Genomic DNA, 22,436 nt, shown 5'->3' with positions numbered 1-22,436 from the left:
TCTAACTGGTGTGAGATGGTATCTCATTGTAGTTTTGATTTGCATTTCTGTGATGGCCAGTGATGGTGAGCATTTTTTCATGTGTTTTTTGGCTGCATAAATGTCTTCTTTTGAGAAGTGTCTGTTCATTAAAGACCAACATTTTAAACATGCCTTACAAAGCCTCTGCCTGCTCTGCCCCTGCCTATCTCTCTAGCTTCGTGTCACACTGCTCTCTCTCCTCACTCTGCATTCCAGCTGCATAGACCTTCTTTCAGTGTGGGGTCTCCATCATCCTCCCAAGGCACCAAAAGGCCTTTGCATGTGCTATTCCCTCTAACTGGAAAACTCACACATCTAGCACCCCCAACCCTCTAGCTTCACCTAATAAACTCTTACCTTCAGGTTTCGGCTGAAACATCACTTCTTATTCTTAGATTTCTATTACTAGAGTGACCATATGTCCTGGCATGACTAGCATAGCCTCACTTTACACCTATTCATCTCAGACTAATTTCCCTCCCTCTTCCTCTCAAAAGCATCCCAGTTCAGACAATAAGTTACATGGTCATGCCGGGCACCGTGGCTCATGCCTGTAATCCCAGCACTTTGGGAGGCCGAGGCAGGCAGATCACGAGGTCAGGAGATTGAGACCATCCTGACTAACACGGTGAAATCTCGTCTCTACGAAAAATACAAAAAATTAGCGTGGCAGGCACCTGTACTCCCAGCTACTTGGGAGGCTGAGGCAGGAGAATAAAGTGAACCTGGGAGGTAGAGCTTGCAGTGAGCCGAGATCATGCCACTGCACTCCAGACTGGGCGACAGAGCGAGACTCCGTCTCAAAAAAAAAAAAGAGTTACATGGTCATGCTATCCATAAGGAAGTCCCACCACCACATGGGTCAGCTGCCCCTATTACATGCTCTCATAGCTCTGTACATCCTGCCTTCACACACTGAAGTTTGTATTTACACATTTATTTGTGAGGATTAATATTTTTGTCCCTCACTAGTCTGAGTAAACTTTGATTGCTGGAACTGTGTTTTTTGTTCGTTCAGGATTGTATCTGCAACAGCTACCACACAGGATCACATGTCATGTACCCGGCACATGGCAGCCACTCGTATTTTTTGAATGGATGAATTTTTGCTGAATGGATAAATTTCTGTTTGGCAGGCTAATTTCTTGAAATACTCTGTACTCCCTCTGCCACTTGGAAGTATCCACTTCCAAGGCGGAAGCCTGGCATTTGTTCTCCTCAATCCTGAGCTCCTTGAGATTATGCTGGGAGAGGAGGGAAGAGAGAGGAGAGAGGAGAAGCCATCAAAGCCTCTGAGCTCGCAGACCTAGGAAGAACACAGGCCCACAATTTCCATCAGCAGTGGGATCTGCAGCCGGTCACCCTTGCAGGAGCCCCAAGGCCCTGCCAGGACCTGGGGGTAGGGTTGGGGTTCCACGGGGAACATGAATCTTCTACAAGCCATGTTGCCTGCCACTGGCTTTCAGGTATCAGGTAACCTCTCATAGATAACCAGTACAGACCAGAAACCAGAAAACCTCCCTTCTCGGCCGGGTGGGTGGCTCACGCCTGTAATCCCAGCACTTTGGGAGACCGAGGCAGGCAGATCATAAGGTCAGGAGATGGAAACCACAGTGAAACCCCATCTCTACTAAAAAAAACCAAAAAAATTAGCCGGGCGCCGTAGCGGGCGCCTGTAGTCCCAGCTACTCGGGAGGCTGAGGCAGGAGAATGGCATGAACCCAGGAGGCGGAGCTTGCAGTGAGCCGAGATGGCACCACTGCACTCCACCCTGGGCGACAGAGCAAGACTCCGTCTCAAAACAAACAAACAAAAAACCCCTTCTCTAATTTCCAAAACTAAACAGCCTCAGATGAGGGCCCGTGTCTTATTCATCTGTGTATCCAAAGGCTCACAGTAGGCTCTTCAAGGTTTTTTTTTTTTTTTTTTGAGACGGAGTCTCGCTCTGTCGCCCAGGCTGGAGTGCAGTGGCGCTATCTCGGCTCACTGCAAGCTCCGCCTCGCGGGCTCACCCCATTCTCCTGGCTCAGCCTCCCGAGTAGCTGGGACTATATAGGCGCCCGCCACGGCGCCCGGCTAATTTTTTGTATGTTTAGTAGAGACGGGGTTTCACTGTGTTAACCAGGATGGTCTCGATCTGCTGACCTCGTGATCCGCCCGCCTTGGCCTCCCAAAGGGCTGGGATTACAGGCGTGAGCCACTGCGCCCGGCTCTTCAAGTTTTTTGAATAGCACTGGAGTAAGGAGTTAAGCTTCTATTTAAGTCTAGCCCAGCTCCCTAAACAGGGGGAAAGATCGCCACCTACTGGCCCCATCAGTAACTGCAGGCAGCCTCTGCAGGAGGGATATGAGAACTTCATGGTCCGGCAGAAATACTGCTTTCACCGTAACCGGATTAGTGCCAGGAGTGTTGTATTAGACTATCAAATCGCCTAACATATTCAGGTGGACAAAATAAAGTACTAATTCCTAACTTAGGTACAAAAGGCCATTGACATTGAACCCTCAGTGAAATTTCGCAGTATCTTGCCCCCACCTCCCACACACCTCTGCTTGACCCATTCTAACAGCCCTCTTCTCCCACTGGAAAAGGCACTCTTCCTTACACGGTATGCACCTTTCTCGCTCCTGGCAAACTGACGCTGTCTTCAGAATCCTAGGCCAACATCAGCCAAGTCTTTTCTTCTTCTTCTTCCTTTTTTTTTTTTTTTGGAGACAGAGTTTCACTTTGTTGCCCAGGCTGGAGTGCAGTGGCACGATCTTGGCTCACTGCAACCTCCGCCTTCCGGTTTCAAGCGATTCTCCTGTCTCAGTCTCCCGAGTAGCTGGGATTACAGGCGCCCGCCACCATACCTGGCTAATTTTTTGTATTTTTAGTAGAGACGAGGTTTCACTATGTTGACCAGGCTGGTCTCGAACTCCTGACCTCGTGATCTGCCTGCCTCGGCCTCCCAAAGTGCTGGGATTACAGGCGTGAGCCACCGCGCCGGGCCAAGCCAAGTATTTTCTTGCTTGTACTCTTAGGGGTGCTACTCTGACCTTCACTTTGGGACAGAACTCAGCTCAGTGCACAGAAACCATTCCCATGTCTGACTTCCCCCATTAGACACTGAGGTCTCTGGGAGTTCTATGATGAGTACATAGCAGGTTCACAAAGACTATTGAATACAGGTAGCTCCATGTTTGGACATACAGAGACCTGTGTTCTTGTCTCAATGTGCCACTAAGTTGCAGTTTCATCAACCCTAAGTAAATCATTTGATACTCAGGGCTGTTTCTGTAGTGGTTTTCAACTAGGGGCAATTTTCCTTCCCAGGAAATATTTGGCAATGCCTGGAGCCGTTTTTGGTTGTCACAACTAGGGGAAACCACTGGCATGCGGTGTTAGAGGCCAGGGACGCTGCCACACATCCTACAACACACAGGGCAGTCCTCAAAAGCAAAGACTTACCTGGCCCCAAATGGAATGATCTACTCGATACCCACCTAACAGGGTTGCAGTGAGGCTACACCGGGCGAAGGCAAGCCCCCAACAGGGCATTAGGAAGTCTCCTGCCTGTGTCCATGAAGCATGATGCAGAGGGGCATGAGCCATGTGTCTGGTTGACTGAATTTGTGGATTTCAGTGCCAGAGCCTGTCAGCAAGGGGTGAGAATTCCAGATCCTTCACAAAACTAAGAAGTTTCTAATAGGACCAATTCCACATATCCATTTTTGTATCAGGAATGAAGATGATAAATGTGAAACAACAAAAAACCATTGCAGGGAAATAATCATTAATATATGCTTGATGCCTTTGCCAAAATGGCATGTTGCACATCACAAGGAAACCAAAGAACATCATTTCCAAAGCTTTTTTTGTTGAGCAAGAGGCAGTTATGGAGTGCTTATAATATGCCAGGGACTGTACTAAGTGCTTTAAATTCTCAGTCCTTACAACAAGCCTCTGAGAGAGTCAAGAATCTACAAATGAGTTGCGATAGTATTCTCTCTTTTTTTGAGACAGAGCCTTGCTCTGTCACCCAGCCTGGAGTGCAGTGGCGCGATCTCAGCTCACTGCAGGTAGCCAGGATGGTCTCAATCTCCTGACCTCGTGATCCACCCGCCTTGGACTCCCAGAGTGCTGGGATTACAGGCCCGGCCAGTATTCTCATTTTACATCAGAAGGTACACTCTGGGCTGGGCACAGTGGCTCACGCCTGTAATCCCAGCACTTTGGGAGGCTGAGGTGGGAGGATTGTTTGAGACTAGCCTGGGCAACACAGGGAGACCCTGTCTCTACAAAACAAAATTAAAAACAAAAACAAAAACAAAACAAACAAAAAAAACAACTAGCCAAGCCTAGTGACTACTGTAGTCCCAGCTACTCAGGAGGCTGAGGTGGGAGGATCTCAGCTACTCGGGAGGCTGAGGTCAGAGTATCTGCTTGAGCCCCAGAGGCTGAGGCTGCAGTGAGCGGTGATCGTAATCGCACCACTGCACTGCAGCCTGTGCAACAGAGCAAGACCCTGTCTCAAAAACAAACAAACAAACAAACAAACGTAGACTCAAGTTAACCTTCCTAATGAATACTGTTAGGCAATTTGCTAAACCGCCTCATTTGTGTTAACACACTAGCTGCAAAACGTAGCAGGCTCAGCTTTGCAAGGCCTAAGAGGAAATGAGTTCTGTCGGAAAAGAGCAAACAAGACTGGGAAGGGTTATAAAATGCAAAAGAAAAGTCATAGCTTTAAACAATAAACAGCAACCTCACAAATTATTTATCTGTTTTAAGGAGAATAAATTAATGGGTGTATGTCATATTCAACTTAAAAATGAAAATGGGCTGGGCGCGGTGGCTCCCATCTGTAATCCCAACACTTGTGGGAGGCCAAGGCAGGCAGACAGCTTGAGCTCAGTTCGAGACCAGCCTGGGCAACATGACAAAACCCTGTCTCTACAAAAAACACAAAAATTAGCCAAGTGTGGTGGCACATACCTGTGGTCCCAGCTACTTGGAAGGCTAAGATAAGAGGATTGCTTGAGCCTGGGAGGTGGAGGTTGTAGTGAGCCAAGTTTGCACCACAGCACTCCAGCCTGGGTGACAGAGCAAGACCCTGTCTCAAAATAAATAAAATAAAAATGCCAAGGCCAGGCGTGGTAGCTCACACCTGTAATCCCAGCACTTTGGGAGGCCGAGGCAGGCAGATCACGAGATCAGGAGTTCAAGACCAGCCTGGCCAAGATGGTGAAACGTTGTCTCTACTAAAAATACAAAAATTAGCCAGGCCTGGTAGTGGGTGCCTGTAATCCCAGCTACTCAGGAGGCTGAGGCAGAGAATTGCTTGAACCTGGGAGGCGGATGTTGCAGTAAGCTGAGATCACGCCACTGCACTCCAGTCTGGGTGAAAGTGGTATAGACATACAATGGAATATCATGCAGTCTTAAAAAGGGGGAATCCTGTCACCTGCTATAACATGGATGAACCTTGAGGACATTGGCTTGGCTAAGTAAAATAAGCCAGCTACAAAAGGATAATATCATTACTGTTCCATTCATGAGGTTATATCTAAAGTAGTCAAAATCATAAAAACAAAGTAGAAAGATGGTTGCCAAGGGCTGGGGAGGAGGGGATATTAGTGTTTAATGAATATAGTTTCAATTTTACAAGATGAAAATGTCCTAGGTATCTGTTACACAATGTGAATATACTTAACACTACTAAACCATACAATTAAAAATGGTTAGTGGTAAATTTAATGTTGTTTTATCACTATAAAACAAAAACAAACAAAAATGAGAGAGCATTTTCATTTATCCAAGTAGCAAAGATCAATTTGGTAAATAGTGTTGGCAAAAGAGCAAAGAGGCACTTTGATAAAATGTTGCTGGAACTATACGATTAGTAGAACGATTTTGGAGGGCAATAATGATCAAAATGTTATTAAATAAATGCAAATATCCTTTGAACCAGCCATTTTTAGGAATATTTCCTACATAAAAACACGCAGATACTCAGTCTCATGTATAAGACTATCCAGTGTAACACTATTTGTAATAGCAAAATACTTAACCTAAACTTCTGCCCCTAAAATACTAATTTAAATAACTTAAGAGTACCATATAGCCATTAAAAATGAGCTGCTGTGTTCTGCTATGAAATGAGCTCTGAAAGTTGCAAAACATTGCACGTGACGAACTGCCCCATTTGTGCCAGGAAAAAAAGGAGGGGAGGATGCATATAGTAGCACATACCTGGAAACTGTCTGGAAGGAGACACAGAAGCAGATTCCAGGAAACAGGGCTAAGATGAAATTTTTCTTTTTTTTTTTAATTTTTGAGACAGCATCTTGCTGTGTCACCAGGCTGGAGTGCAGTGGCACGATCTCAGCTCACTGCAACCTCCACCTCCAGGGTTCAAGCAATTCTCCTGCCTCAGCCTCCCGAGTAGCTGGGATTACAGGCACGTGCCACCACGCCCAGCTAATTTTTGTATTTTTTAGTAGAGACGGGGTTTCACCATGTTGACCAGGCTGGTCTCGAACTACTGACCTCAGGTGATCCGCCTGCCTTGGCCTCCCAAAGTGCTGGGATTACATGCGTAAGCCACTGTACCTGGCCTGAAATTTTCATTTTATACTATTATTTTTAACAAGTATATTCGAAAATGGAAGCATGAAGGTGGGAAATACCAATTCACTTCTTTTCAAATACTCTTTAGATAGGCGGTTTTCAACTCCACCTGTTCATTAGAATCATCTGGGAGCTTTAAAAATACCCTAGTGCCCGGGCCTCACCAGAGAGCACCAGGGTCTGACTCAATAGATCTCAGGATGGGCCCCTGAGTATCTGTGTTTCTTTTTCATTATACTTTAAGTTCTAGGGTACATGTGCACAACGTGCAGGTTTGTTACATATGTATACATGTGCCATGTTGGTTTGCTGCACCCATTAACTGTCATTTACATTAGGTATTTCTCCTAATGCTATCCCTTCCCTCCCCCCACCCTATGTTAGGCCCCGATGTGTGATGTTCCCCACCCTGTGTCCAAGTGTTCTCATTGTTCAGTTCCCACCTATGAGTGAGAACATGCAGTGTTTGGTTTTCTGTCCTTGTGATAGTTTGCTGAGAATGATGGTTTCCAGCTTCATCCATGTCCCTACAAAGGACATGAACTCATCCTTTTTTATGGCTGCATAGGATTCCATGGTGTATATGTACCACATTTTCCTAATCCAGTCTATCATTGATGGACATTTGGGTTGGTTCCAAGTCTTTGCTATTGTGAATAGTGCTGCAATAAACATACGTGTGCATGTGTCTTTATAGCAGCATGATTTATAATCCTTTGGGTATATACTCAGCAATGGGATTGCTAGGTCAAACGGTATTTCTAGTTATAGATCCTTGAGGAATCGCCACACTGTCTTCCACAATGGTTGAACTAGTTTACAGTCCAACCAACAGTATAAAAGTGTTCCTATTTCTCCACATCCTCTCCAGCACCTGTTGTTTCCTTTTTAATGATCGCCATTCTAACTGGTTTGAGATGGTATCTCATTGTGGTTTTGATTTGCGAGTATCCGTGTTTCTAAGTTCCTCAGATGATTCTAATTTTCAGCTGATGTCTTAGAAATCGCTGATTTAGACCAGGGATTGGCAAACTTCTTCTGTAAAGGACCGCATCCTAAATATCTTAGGCTTTGTGAGCCATTGATATGATCTCTGTCACATATTCTCTCTCTTTTTAAAAGACCTTTACAAATGTAAAAACCATTCTTAGCTCCTAGGTAATATAAAAACAAACCATGGGCTGGATTTGACCCATAGGCCATTTTGCCAACCCCCAATTTGGACTATGCATAGGCTAGAATATAGCCCGGAAAAGGCACCGTGAGACAAGCTGTGGCCAAGAAAACCCTGCAAGCTGCTGCCAAAAAGCCTCTGCAATGAAACCACAGGTCTGGACCCCAGTCCTATAACTGGCACCAAAGTTGTTCTGGTTTGAGTAGGGGGTGGAAGGGGTTTAGACTCACAATAATAAAACTCCCAAGACACATTATAAACCAGCCAGTTTATTATTTTGTAGTAAGATGTAGAACTTTTACCATGCAGACTGAAATATCTGTGTCAGCATGAACAGTACATTTTCTTCCTAGAGGCAGTTACATGGAAAACCAGGTTATTATCAGGTTATTTAGCAAGTATGGAATCCAAACAAGAGGAGACTAATCTTAAGACCTATAACTCATCCATGAAGGCTTGGGGCACACTTTCCTACCACCGGAATGCCTTAGCCTCCAGAAAGCTGTGGACTCTTCCCTCTCCGTCTTGGTCTGGCTGAGTACCGCTACTGCTCAGTCACTTCCTGCAGCCATACCGTCAGGCCAGCTTGGCCTAAAAGCTGTATCTCTGGTCACTGGTTTGTGTTGTTACAGCCACTGTTACTAACAGTTAAGGTTCTGAAGGGGGCATGTCAATTGCTCCCAGGTACCAACCAGGAGACACAATAATCCTATTAGTTGGTTCTCCCAAACCCACTCAAGTTTATCAGGTAATATGCTCTGTAAGGTTCTTTCCAACCCCATTAGCACATACATAGATTACCTATAATTTCACCTAATGTAATCTACCTTCCTACTGAGGATTGAGGTTTTAACATTTGTTTTTTTTCCCACTTTCTTGATCAGCGATTCTGAACCATGTAGGAATTAATGAAACCAATTCTGTATCACCACTGCAACCAAGACAGCGATACCAAGTGATATGTATTTTTCAAATTAATGTCATTTTGTTCTCTATACTGTAAAAAACAAGAAGATGCAGTCCTCAACTTAGTACTCAATACTAGGAAGGGTCAAGTTGTCAAAAAATGTCTTCCAACAGTAGAAAAGTTTGCTTTCAAATTAAAAAACAAGGCATGTATTGCAAACATCATGTAATGATAAAATTACAGAAAAAAATATATTCAGAATGACCCATGGCATTCACGCCACACTAGAATTTTGCCTGTAACAAAACAGTGAATTTTATCCCAAAAGGTAGGTTAGGTCCATGCTGGCTAAAAACTTCAGTCCCAGACCCAATAAATGAGAATGAAATACATGGTGCATGCTTAACAGACATTGCATATACAGCAACAATTCTTGAATGCCCCTCTCTAGGGTTTTGAGGGAAGGAGGGATGAAATGTGGACATGTGCACTCACAAAGGCAGAATTTTCTTCCTATTATAAAAAGTCACACATGTGACCCTTTACTATGTTTTGGGCAATAACCAAAATTTTATCTGTGGTAATCCACCTTTGAAAATCACAACAAAAATCAATAGTAAGTGATTTAATATAAAATATACAAATTTCTCAGTATGAGGACTTTCACAGAAAAGGAAGGAGACAACAATGAAAATGAATTTTCTTAAAAAATAACATTCCCTTATTTTGTCCCTGCTACTCAACACTCAAAAACAAGTCTGTACAAAACTAGGAACAAAGAAAAGGACCAGAGAGGATGTTACATTGTAAAGTCTTAGGACCTACTCTAAACTTCTGTCCTCATCAAGACCCTCACCTAGAGACTTGAGGGTTCCCAGGTACACTGGAGAAAGTAAGTAGTCTCCGATCATCACCCTTGCTTCACCAAAGATGACCTCAGGTCACTCGCTGTCAAACTTAATAGAATTGACCTGGACAGAGATTGAGCCTCCCCGGTAGCTGCCCCGCTTCTTCTTGGTTTTCTCATGCCGGAACGACTTGCCTTTGGTGAACTTCAAAACCTGATTGGCTCGCTCTCCCCAGTCTCCAGCTGCACCTCGCTGGTAAGTAGAGAGGGGGATTAACACAGAGGAGGACCATGCCGGGGCCCTGTCACTTTATTCTTTCTACTCCCTGCTCAAGGAAACCTGAACCCAGAGAACATTCCCACCAACATGAACCAAGAGCTGTCCTCTCTGACACTACCCACCCTCCCTCCCAAGAATGGCACAAATCTCTCTCTCACCTTGGCATCAAAGGAGTTGTCTGCAACTCGTGAATCCACCTCAATTTCCTCCTCCCTGACCCTTCGGAATGGGGATGATGCCCTTTTTTCTCCCTACAGAAGAATGAAGTAGGAAATTAAAGACAGAGTGGTCATGTAACAGTTCTCCTGAGTGATACACATGGGCACATGTACCAGGTCACACCAGGCAGAGCTGTCAAGATGATCCTAGATTTTTCTACTTTTAAAGAGCTGGCTCCTGAAAGGAAAGTGAGACAACTTACTTTCTTCCTTTTTGGAAATGTGTTAGGGGTCTGAAGCTTTATCTTCTTGGCCTGAGGAGTCTCTGCCTCCTTGGCAGCCTCATTCTGCTTCCGCTTCTTTAATGAACCTACAAAACAAAAAGCCAGACTCAGGCTGAGTGCAGTGGCTCACAACTGTAACCCCAGCATTTTGGGAGGCCAAGGTAGGAGGATCGCTTGAGCCCAGGAAATTCAGATCAGCCTGGGCAATACAGTTAGATTCTGTCTCTATAAAAAGTTAAAAAAATGAGCCAGACATGGTGGTGCATGCTTGTAGTCCCAGCTACTCAGGAGGCTGGGGTGGAAAGATCACCTGAGTCCATGAGGTTAAGGCTGCACAAGCCGTGATCATGCCATTGCACGCCGGTCTGGGTGACACAGTGAGACTCTAATAAAAAAAAAAAAATGGAGACCAGTTTCCTGTTCTTCCTCCCACTTTCCACAACTGGAAGCCCAGTGGTGGGCCTCCTCTCACTACCCTACTCTCAAAGAGTATATCCCATCCTGATTTGGGGGGACAAAACCCAGAGGGCATGTTCATTGGGTACAGACCTGACTTGGAAACTACCACTGCCGCCTTTTTCTTTTCTTCTTCCTCCTCCTCACTGTTCTTAGCTGCTTTTCCATTCTGGGCAGTCAGTGCAGAGGTGCCATTGGCCCTGGGGGCTTGTGGTCTTGGAGAGCCCTTGCCCTTGGGCTTCTCTTCCTCCTCCTCACTGGAGTCATCAGAGGAAGAACTGCTGCTGCGCTCAGCCTTTCTTTTCTTTGCAGAGGCTGGCTTGGAAGGGGATGCACCTCCTGCTACCTTTTGTGGCTTCTTCTTAACTGCAGACTTAGATGTCTTCTCTTCCTCCTCCTCTTCCTCACTGCTGGAGCTGTCTGAATCAGAGCTGCTGTCCCTACTACCCTGAGGAGCCTGCTTGGCAGGCAGAGGTGGAGCTGCTTTGGCAGTTGCCTTGGGCTTAGTGGTGGCCACCATCTTCTTTGTCTTCTCCTCCTCACTGGAGCTGCTCTCTTCCTCACTGGAGCTGCTGTCAGCCTTTCTCGTGGGAAGCTTCTGGCCACCGCCCACAGGTTGCTTGGGGGCTGCAGCTGGCTTCACTGCAGGTGACTTGGTGGTGACAGCTGGCTTATTTGAAGAATTCTTGGTGGTACCAGCTGGCTTAGAAGGAGCTTCATCATCCTCAGAGCTGTCAGAGTCTAGACACAGAAGGGATGGAATCAACAGCTCCCCAAATCGGATTCAGGGGAGCCCTTAGCAGCTGCCTGACAGCATGTCACTGAACTGAGGGCCTCCATATGCCTTACCTGAGCTGTCTGAAGAGCTCTCTGCTGCTTTCTTTGCTGGAGGTGGTTTGGAGGTTGCTTTAGAGATGACTGCCTTAGTTGGGGGTTTCTTCTCTTCTTCAGAACTTGAATCTGAGGAGAACCTGTAGCATTATGCTGGGTCCACAGTCCCAACCCAACCAGGACAGCAATAAAAAGAATGCAAAGACACGCACAGAGCCTTAGCTCTGTCTTGCTTTAAGCAAAAAGCAATGGAAGGATGGAAGGCTTTCTCTCTCCCTTATTCCTCATCCCCTCCTCCAGACCCACGCTGAGGGGAGGCTGCATCCCTCTGACTCACCAGACTCATCACTGCTGTCTTCACTGCTTTCCACAGGCTGCTGCTTCTCCACAGCCTTCTTGGGAGGCTGGGTTCCCAGAGACTTCTTTGGTGGGGGAGCAGAAGGTGGGGGGACTGAACTGTAGGGACCTGTTTAAAAAGGACAGTGTGATGGTTTTAAGATATGTCTACAACTTTTTTTGATACTACTTTCTTCTAGAAATGAAGCTTAATTCCCCTTCACTTGAGTATGGGCCAGAATCAATGACTCAGTTCTAACAGAACATGGTGTCACTTCTGAGTCTAGGTTACACAAGGCACTGGAGATTTCTCCTTGCTTTCCCGGATCACTAGTGCTGGGAGAAGCTAGCTGTCATGTCATGAGGACGCTCAAGCAGCTCTATGGAGAGGTCCATGTGGTTACTGCAGCTGGGCCCTGACCACAGTCATACAGCTTCGCTCCCCATGTCCAGTCACCTGGTTTATTTTTCATGGGTTTTTTTTGCTCCTCTTCCTCCTCACTGGAGGAATCCTCACTGCTGGAACTCTTCTGGGTAGGGGTGGCAGCTGCTTTCACTGTGGCCTTGGCCATAGCTTGCTTTTTAGGTACAGTCTGCATTAGAAAGAAAATTGATTACCACAGGAAAATGCTGACCCAACCAATCCTGCCAGGGAATGGAGACACACACACATCCCACCCTGGTCACCTCTTCCCTGACAGAAGTTATGGCCCAGACCTTCTTGGGGGTGGCTGCTGCTTTCTCCTCCTCTGAGTCATCACTGCTACTGCTGCTGCTGCTGCTACTGCTGCTACTGGCTGCTTTACCATTGGCTACTTTAGGTGCTGCTCGAGCTGGAATACCCAAGAAAAAGAAAGAGTAAGGAGTATTAGGGCAAGTCAGGACCATGAAAAACCTCCTTCCTATGAGCAGAGAACTTAGGAGTCCACTAATTTCTTTTTTTTCTTTTCTTTTTTTTTTTCTTCTGGAGACGGAGTCTAGCTCTGGCTCTGTCGCACAGGCTAGTGTGCAGTGGTTCAGGCAACTTGCCCGCCTCAGCCTCTGGAGTAGCTGGGATTACAGGTGCCCACCACCATGCCCAGCTAATTTTTATATTTTTAGTAGACACGAGGTTTCGCCATGTTGGCCAGGCTGGTCTTGAACTCCTGACCTCAAGCAATCCGCCCGCCTCAGCCTCCCAAAGTGCTGGGATTACAGGTGTGAGCCACTGTGCCTGGCCAGGAGTCCACCAATTCTTTCAACTTTAGAGCAGCCATCAAGGAGAATGCCAGCCACGGTTTACCACATCAAAGGATACCTTTCCTATCCCATGGCAGGAATAAAACTGTCTTCTTAGAAAAGATGACATAAATAATCTCAATACGCCCTCTAAAATCTTTCACTTCAACCTCCATTCAGAGAAATAACCTAACCCTCATCACAAGTTACAGAAAAAAAGAAAAATTCTCATTTGTCTCATAGAATGAACATACAAGAGTAAAAATAGCAGTGAAAAGCACAACAAATAGATATTTAAGTGGTTACAGTGGAATGGGATGTGTGAAAACATAAAATGTCTATGAAATGTCACAAAAGAATACCAAATGGATACCATTTAAAAAAATACACATTTTTCCTTGCTGCAATAACTTTATTTACTAGCTCCTATGAAATCTTGTTATTTATTAGTAAAACTTTTAAAATTAAAAGACCAGTAATCAACACCTCCAGTTCAACAAACAGTACCATTTCACCCCTATGCCAAATCAGCAATTTTAACTCCAGTCCCCAGAGCAATCTGGTCCCCAGCGCAGCCTCTTGGGAACAGAAACAGTACCTGGTTTGGGAGGGGCTTTAGTCTGAGCTTTAACTGCCACAGGTGTTATCTTTGGCTTCTGGTTCTTTGGTGGCTCATCCTCGGAGCTTGAGTCAGAATCAGAATCAGAGCTCTTGGCCTTCTTAGGAGGAGCTTTGGCTGCCTTGGCTTGGGGCTTAACTCCCTTCTGTTAGAAAAGACACAAGGAGAGAAATCAGCAAAAGCTTCCGGGTACCCAAAGGGCATCCTAGGTCCCTTTTATTTTTAGGGGCCTAATGGAGCAGTAAGAGCAAAAGAAAGCTAAGGACAGGATATGGAAAGGGCAAAAAACTCTTAAGAAACAACAAAGTTCAGCCACTTGATACACTGGCCCTGTTCCTGCCATATCCTGCCAAAGCTCCCAAGAAAACACTCTCTCTTATTCTTGGAGCCCTGAATAGTGTCCCAGAAGAACCCAAACTCCTCAAGCAGAATGGGTTTAATTTCCTCTAGATTCCGAGCCTGACCTCAACCTCACACATTCCTTCCAGACCTCATACTTTTATCAGCTCCCTGAAAATCCCCAGATTTTTTTCCTCATAATCACCTATTGTATTGCCGCCATCACCCCATTGGTTACAAGCTAGAGGCCAAGATTTTAGGTTTCTTCCTTTCCAATCCTTAAACCCCTTTTTTTCCCCAAAGCTGCAAACCTGGACAGGCTGTTTCTTTTGGTCCTCCTCCTCATCATCACTGGACTCTTCACTGCTGCTGCTCTCTGATGCTTTGGCTGCAGCCTTCCCAGGAGGCAGACCGACTCGCTTGGCAGGTACAGCTGAACAAACACACAGGTCCCAGTAAGAATCAGCCATGTGAAACAAGCAGGCTGTAAATTATTTTCCTGGCACCACCAAGCCCACCTGCTACTCTGCCTTACCAGCCTTCTTTGCTGGAGGCCCTTGAACTTCCTCCTCCTCCTCACTGCTGTCCTCACTGTCACTGGATGAGACCTTCTTCTTAGCTTTCTTAGCCACTGGTCCATTTGACTGTAACTTTCGCTCTGGGACCTTGGCAGACCTGCTGAGGTAGATTGGACCAATTTCTAGGGGACTGGAATCTTCCCAAACCAAGAAACATAGCCCAGCCCATCTTGGGGGAGAAAATAGCCAAAATGGAACAGGAAAGGCTTACTTGAGCCAGAAGCTATAGATGTCTAAGAGGGAAGAGGCATTGGCATCCTGCTGTGTCTGTAGAAGAAAAACAGCTGGGTAAGGAAATTATTTTATCCTGGTTATGCTTTCATTAAATGTGGCCTGTTACATACATAATTACTAAATTTGGTATAAATGTTACATCTTCATAAAACTTTTGCTATGTGCATAAATCAGGAGAAAAATATTCTATTTGTGGATTTCCCAATTTCTGATATAAAAAACGGGCTACTCCTATGTTTGTGGCACCATCTAACCATCTAACCCCTGGCCCGCCAATCTGTATTGATCAAAGTCCTAAAAAAAAAAAAAAAAAATCAGTGGCTCATGCTTGTAATCTCAGCACTCTGGGAGGCTGAGGCAGGCAGATCAAGAGGTCAAGAGTTCAAGACCAGCCTGGCCAACATGGTGAAACCCCATCTCTACTAAAACAAAAATTAGCCCAGTGTAATGGCACACGTCTGTAATCCCAGCTACTTGGGAGGCTGAAGCAGGAGAATCACTTGAACCTAGGAGATTGCGCCACTGCACTCCAGCCTGAGCAACAAGAGCAAGACTCCATTTCAAAAAAAAAAAAATCACTTTTGACTGGGCACAGTGGCTTATGCCTGTTATCTCATGTTATCTCAGCACTTTGGGAGGCTGAGACAGGAGGATCACTGGATGCCAGGAGTTCAAGACCAGCCTAAACAACATAGCAAGACCCCCATCTCTACCCCCCTGCCAAAAAAAAGGCTCTCTCTTTACTCTAGCAATGTACTACCTAAGAGTGTAATCTTATCCATTACTTGAGGGTACAAACACTAATACAAGAAGGTTTTTCCTGTAATGTGGATTATAATACCAAATCATTAGAAATAAGCCTCCAGGCCAGATGCGGTGGCTCACGCCTATAATCCCAAAACTCTGGGAGGCCAAGGCGGGCAGATCGCCTGAGGCCAGGAGTTCAAGACCAGCCTGGCCAGCATGGAGAAACCCTGTCTCTTAGCCAGGTGTGGTGGCAGGCGCCTGTAATCCCAGGTACTCGGGAGGCTGAGGCAGGAGAATCGCTTGAACCCCAGAGGTGGAGGGTGCAGTGAGTCGACGTCGTGCCACTGTACTCCAGCCTGGGCGACAGACCAAGACTCTGTCTCAAAAAAAAAAAAAAAAAGAAAGAAAGAAACAAGATTAGTAAGTACTGTATTGAATGTAAAGAACTGCATTTAGGGGCCAGGCACAGTGGCTCAGGTCTGCTGTAATCCCAGCACTTTGGGAGGTCGAGGTAGGCAGATCATGAGGTCAGGAGTTTGAGACCAGCCTGGCCAACATGGTGAAACCCCGTCTCTACCAAAAACACAAAAAATTAACTGGGCATGGTGGCGCACACCTGTAATCCCAGCTACTCAGGAGGCTGAGGCAGGAGAATCGCTTTAACCCAGGAGGCTGAGGTTGCAGTGAGCCAGTATCACACCATTGTACTCCTGCCTGGGCGACAGAGTAAGTCTCAAAACAAACAAACAAAAAAATGCATTCAGGCCAGGCGCAGGTATACTAACACTTTGGCAGGCCAAGGTAGGAGGATCACTTAAGGACAGGAGTTCAAGACCAGCCTGGGCAAGACAGTGAGACCTCCATCTCTCTCTCTCTCTTTTTTTTTTTTGAGACGGAATTTCGTTCTTGGTCGCCCAGGTTGGATTGCAATGGCACTGTGGTCACTCGGCCTGTGGTGGCTAAATGCCTGTAATCCCAACACTTTGTGAGGCTGAGGCGGGTGGATCATCTGAGATCGGGAGTTCGAGACCAGCCTGACCAACATGGAGAAACCCCGTCTCTACTAAAAATACAAAATTGGCTGGGTGTGGTGGCGCATGCCTGTAATAATCCCAGCTACTCAGGAGGCTAAGGCAGGAGAATCGCTTGAACCCAGGAGGTGGAGGTTGTGGTGAGCCGAGATTGCGCCATTGCACTCCAGCCTGGGCAACAAGAGTGAAACTCCGTCTCAAAAAAAAAAAAAAAAATTAGCCAGGTGTGGTGGCACATGTCTGTAGTCCTAGCTACTCCAGTGACTGAGGCAGGAGGATTGCCTGAGCCCAGGAGTTCGATGCTATGGCGAGCTATGATTGCATCACTGTACTCCAGCCTGGGCAACAGAGTGAGACCCTCTAAAACAAACACAAAACAATACACAGAAGAGTACAGGATCAGGCCAGGTGCAGTGGCTCACGGGCCTGTAATCCCAACACTTTGGGAGGCTGAGGTGGGTGGATCACCTGATCAGGAATTTGAGACCAGCCTGGCTGGTATGGTGAAACCCCATCTCTACTAAAGATACAAACATTAGCTGGGCGTGGAGGCGGGCGCCTGTAATCCCAGCTATTTGGGAGGCTGAGGCATGAGGCTGAGGCACAAGAATCACTTGAACCTGGGAGGCAAAGGTTGCAGTGAGCTGAGATTGCACCACTGAACTCCCGCCTGGGCAACAGTGAGACTCTGTGGTCCAAAAAAGAGTAAATGATCAGAGTCAGTACAGATGGGAACTCACCTTTGGACAAATTACCTAATCTCCTTGAGATTATTTTCTTTTCTATAAAATGGAGATAATACTACACATCTCATTAAGTTATTGAGAGGATAAGACATAATGCCTGTTGGCTGGGTGCGGTGGCTCACACCTGTAATCCCAGCACTTTGGGAGGCCGAGGCAGTAGATTTCTTGAGGTAAGAAGTTCAAGAGCAGCCTGGCCAACATGGTGAAACCCCATCTCTACTAAAAATACAAAAAAAAAAAAAAAAAAAAAAATTAGCTGGGCATGGTAGGGCACACCTGTAGTCCCAGCTAGTTGGGAAGCTGAGGCAGGAGAATCACTTCAGCCCGGGAGGCAGAGGTTGCAGTGAGCTGAGATCGTGCCACTGCACTCCAGCCTGGGCGACAGAGCCAGACTCCGCCTCAAAAAAAAAAAAAAAAAAATTAAATGCATGTAAAGGGCTTAGCATCTGACCCTTAGTAAGCTCTTCACAAAGATTAGCTTTCCTCACATAAAACCATTTCAGAATCCTAATTCTGAGGCCGGGCACGGTGGCTCGTGCCTGTAATCTCAGCACTTTCAGAGGCTGAGGCAAGTGGATTTCTTGAGGTCAGGAGTTCAAGACCAGCCTGGCCAACATGGTGAAACCCCATCTCTACTAAAAATACAAAAATTAGCCGGGTGTGGTGGTGCACGCCTGTAATCCCAGCTACTCGGGAGGCTGAGACAGGATAATCACTTGAACTTGGGAGGCAGAGGTTACAATGAGCAGAGATCGCACCATTGCACTCCAGCCTGGGCAACAGACTCCGTCTCAAAAAAAAAAAAAAAAAAAGAATCCTAATTCTGAAATGTCCAATTCCATCCAGTCCACTGTGAAAGCACTCTCTGCAGTCTCCTTAACAGTCAACTCTAAACAGTTTCATTAAGAAAGCAGTTAGATCACATGGCAGCCTGTCCGAGCTTAAGGAAGTTCTGAGGCTGATCTGATTCTTTGCTTTTCCAGCCTGGTTCTGCTAAAAGTGCAAGCCATCCTTCCTAGTCATGCTATCATCCCTGCAGAAGACCCCCCCACCTCCTCTCTCAAAGTGTCTTCCCATGCAGGAATGTCCGTTGATGTAGATTACAAACCTTTCACATTCCTGGTTCTCTTACTCTTACATGTGTTTGGAGCATCCTAAATTGCCATAACTATGGTACAGCTTTCACTTTTACAAGATTCCTCTGTACCAGCACTGAGATTGCTACTCTTACACATCATCTTACTGAAACTCACAAAAATCCTATAAAGTGGCTGATGACATCTCTGTAGAAAGACTCAGAAAGGTTAAATAAACTGCCCGGGTCACGTATCTAAAAAGTGGCAGAGCCTGGTCCCAAACCTAGGTTTCTTTGATTCAATTAGCCAAAGCTCCAAGCCCACTACTATGCCTACTTGGTAGAGCTGTTGATGACGCTTAATTCTCAGTGTAACTCAAAACTCTGCTTCTACTTTCATTCATTTTCTTCCTTACAAACGAAAATCCCAGCCTTCATTCTAAAGCAATTTCACTTGCTTTTGAATCCCAGTAAATGTGACTGAAGCTAACGTCAAATCACGGTTTGCCTCACCCAACGAAAAGCTCCCCAGAAGATGCCGAGGAACCAACGTCCTCAGTGGAACAAGACTCTAGCTCCCCGCTGCACTCTGCCAGCCATGTGACTTGGGGCCACGAGGCTCCCACGCTGCCGTCGCTGCACGGCTCACAAGAAAAAAGCAACAAGACTCAGCGGTATCTAGTCAGACCTGGAGGAAGGTGAACTACCAAGGCCGCAAGCTTTCTCTGGTCACTGCCGAGGGGTCGGCGTAAAGGCCTTGCAGACACTGGACTGGCGGACCCCCAGACTTCCCCACCTGGAAACCTAAGCACGATAGGGCCTGAAGCCTTGTGGTCATCTCAGCCCGGTCCCCGCCCCAAGCCCGGAACTCACAGCTCCTGTCGCTTTGGCGAACTTATTGGCCACCTCTGAGAGTTGGTTATCGCGCAGGAAGCCGAGCACGAGAGGATACAGGTCGCTGGGAACCACGCGGCGAATGCCGGCGTCCGCCATCCTCCGGGCAATACGCGTCACTACCGTTGCAGACGCAGCACGACTCAGGAACCCAACAGGGGCAGTGGGCGGGCCTGTGACGTCATTGCGCCGCGCGGGCGCATAACGGAAAGGGTGGGGCTCCACAGGGCAGTCCCACCTTCACCTCAGAGGTAGGGTACACAGGAAATCTATATAAACTCTTTCCGGTCCCACGCGTATCGCCATCTTGGTTAACGGAGGAGCCCACCGGACGCCAGCTTCTGGAGGCGGAGCTCTGACGTCAGGGGTCACGCCCTCGGCGTGGCGGGAAAACTCGGAACTTCCCGGGCTGTCTTTCTGGGGGAGGTACCTTTTCTCAGAGCAGCGGTTTCCCGCGCCCCTGCTGGGACTCGGATTCCGGAGTAATGAGTGGACAAGCAGGCTCGAACAGTTGTTCTACAAGATCTCCCAACCGCCCCCATGGCGTACCGGCGCGGCCAATGGATTCTCGCCCTTCATCTTCACTGCCTCCAATACCCAGGGAGGCCCTTTCTGATACCATCCCAGCCTCCAGACTCCTGCCTCTGCTGCAGAAGATCCTTCAAGTTATCCGTCGTGAGGGTGGGAGGTGTTGATTTCCCAAGCCGCCCCTCCCATCTCCCTTATATTCCGCCTTAGGTCAGCTCCATGAAGAGGAAAGGTGTCATGCACCAAACCTGAATCACACACAGCAACAATCTATTCAAGCTGAACAGACTGTTGAAAATAACCCTTCTTCCTCCGGGATCAGAGTTCACACTCTGCCTTTGTCATGAGTAACTCCACTATCAATGCTCAGACCTACCAAGTTAATTCCAAGTTCTGCCACATTTCAGATCTTATCAGCAGTTAGCAATCCCTTCAATCCTACCCACTACCCCTTGGCTACCTCCCACTAATGCCGCTCAGGAAGGATAAGGATCCTCATGGGAACACACCTCTCCTTTGCCTTTCTCCAGTCACCCCCTCTCCTATATAAAATTGGCCAGGCACAGTGGCTCACAACTGTTATCTCAACACTTTTGGAAGGCCTAGGGGAGGATCCCTTGAGCCCAGGAGTTAAGAGGCCAGCCTGGACAACACAGTGAAACCCCCCTATCTCTACAAAAATTTTTAAAAATTAGCCAGGTGCAGTGGCGTGCACCTGTGGTCCCAGCTACTTGGGAGGCTGGGGCAGGAGGATCAACTGAGCCAGGGAAGTCAAAGCTGCAATGAGCTATGATCCTGCCACTGCAATCCAGCCTGGGCCACAGAGTGAGATCCTATCTCAAAAATCAAAAACAAAGCTGGGCACGGTGGTTCATGCCTGTAATCTCAGCACTTTGGGAGGCTGAGGTGGGTGGATCACCTGAGGTCAGGAGTTCAAGAACAGCCCTGGCCAACATGGTGAAACCCTGTCTCTACTAAAAATACAAAAAAAATTAACCAGGCATGGTGGCAGGTGCCTGTAATCCCAGCTACTCAGGAAGCTGAGGCAGGAGAATCACTTGACCCCAGGAGGCAGAGGTTGCAGTAAGCCAAAATCGTGCCACTGCACTCCAGCCTGGGAGACAGAACAAGACTCCATCTCCAAAACAAAACAAAAAAAAGTCAAAAACAAAAACAAAAAACTCCACAGTTCCCTCTTCCCCACACTTCCTGTTCTACCCACATGCATGCATTATTTAAAACATTTGAGCACCTGCTGTGCCATGCAGTGTGCTCAAGCTATCATAAAATGAACATAACTGACATGATGAATGTATACACCAGCCCCAGTTTAGAAAACCTTTCTTTGGAACAAGTGTGAGCTTCTCTAGGTCCTTGTTATCGAAATCCCTTCCTGGACCAGTATCATCATCCCATTGTCAGAATCTACATTCTAAAAAGATGGCTAGATGATTCAAATTCCCTTTAAAGTTGAGAAGCACTGTCCTAAATGACTCATTTTAGACAATACATCTGAGGTACCAAGGTTCAAATCCAGTGGGATTTTTGCACCTGACCAGGGAGAGGCATGTCCCTGGACCATGTTCAGATAGGAAAAGTGAATACATTTGGCATTAGCACCATATAAAGACGCACAACAGCAGTTGGGAGTTCTCTCTAGTTGATGTTTATTAGTCTGCATAGTGACTTATGTTCCAAACACTGGGGATCCCCTCAGCCCCACCTATCTTACATAGGAATGCAAGTTAACTTGTTTCAATACCTGTTATAAAAAAACAAATACCCCTTTTAAAAAATCTGATTCAACATATTTTTTATTTCACTTTTTTCCATTTCTTTATAAAACAGTCATCTCACTAGCAGCTCTCTCCCCTAGAGTAGGGGAAGGGGGTGGAAGAGGTTGGGCACCTCCAAAGGAGAAAAAGGGTAGCAGGGAAGGGCCCAAGGTTACCTCCTGAGGTTCTTCTGGGCCTGTTTCAACAATGTGTCAAAGTCAAGAGAATCAAATTTGCTCTTTACAGGTGCTGGGTCAAAGTCTTCCCGGTTGGAGTCTATAAAGGTAAAGACAAACTTCAAGGTCTCTGACCACACTTCCCAACCACAGGGTCTGCAAATGGCTAGCTATCTCCCATCCCAAAAACGGATGGAGTGAAAACTGCTCTAATTTTAAGTCAAAGAGATAGGAGAGTCCCCAGTCTCCATTTCTCCTCTCGTCCCACCCCTTGGGTATTTTTTTTTTTTTTTTTTTGGAGACAGTCTCGTTCTGTTGCCCAGGCTGGAGCGCAGTGTTATGATGTCAGCTCACTGCAACCTCCGCCTCCTGGATTCAAGCAATTCTCCTGCCTCAACCTCCCGAGTAGCTGGGATTACAGGTGTGTGCCACCACCTCCAGCTAATTTTTTCTGGTTTTGGTAGAGATGGGGTTTCATCATGTTGGCCAGGCTGGTCTCAAACTCCTGACCTCGTGATTTACCCGCCTCAACCTCCCAAAGTGCTGGGATTACAGGCGTGAGCCACCGTT

The 22,436-nt window shown here is 46.7% G+C and overlaps 2 protein-coding genes across 8 annotated transcripts in view; both read right to left on the bottom strand.

The window, feature by feature from the left end:
• Positions 1–8,063: 8,063 nt before the first annotated feature.
• On the bottom strand, positions 8,064–19,511 carry NOLC1 (nucleolar and coiled-body phosphoprotein 1; the record flags this gene model as incomplete). Its single annotated transcript, NM_001134131.1, is given in 13 exon segments — positions 8,064–9,814; positions 10,000–10,092; positions 10,263–10,369; positions 10,833–11,480; positions 11,589–11,699; positions 11,908–12,036; positions 12,364–12,499; positions 12,624–12,739; positions 13,723–13,888; positions 14,394–14,515; positions 14,618–14,757; positions 14,872–14,927; positions 19,367–19,511. Coding segments are annotated over 13 exon segments (2,103 nt in total). The 3' UTR covers positions 8,064–9,655.
• A 2,200-nt stretch (positions 19,512–21,711) lies between these two features.
• PPRC1 (PPARG related coactivator 1) overlaps positions 21,712–22,436 on the bottom strand; it is a 31,779-nt gene continuing 31,054 nt past the window's right edge. For all 7 annotated transcript variants that reach the window (XM_054523416.2, XM_054523414.2, XM_024253366.3 and 4 more), the window contains one exon: positions 21,712–21,966. In XM_054523416.2, coding sequence (XP_054379391.2) covers positions 21,863–21,966 — 104 coding nt within the window. In that variant the 3' untranslated portion in view covers positions 21,712–21,862. The remainder of the gene's footprint in view (positions 21,967–22,436) is intronic.

The sequence above is a fragment of the Pongo abelii genome, chromosome 8 (assembly GCF_028885655.2).
Source record: "Pongo abelii isolate AG06213 chromosome 8, NHGRI_mPonAbe1-v2.0_pri, whole genome shotgun sequence".
Taxonomy (NCBI): Eukaryota; Metazoa; Chordata; class Mammalia; order Primates; family Hominidae; genus Pongo; species Pongo abelii.
The sequence above is the reverse complement of the archived record's forward strand: the minus strand, read 5'-3'. Positions and strand labels throughout refer to the sequence as shown.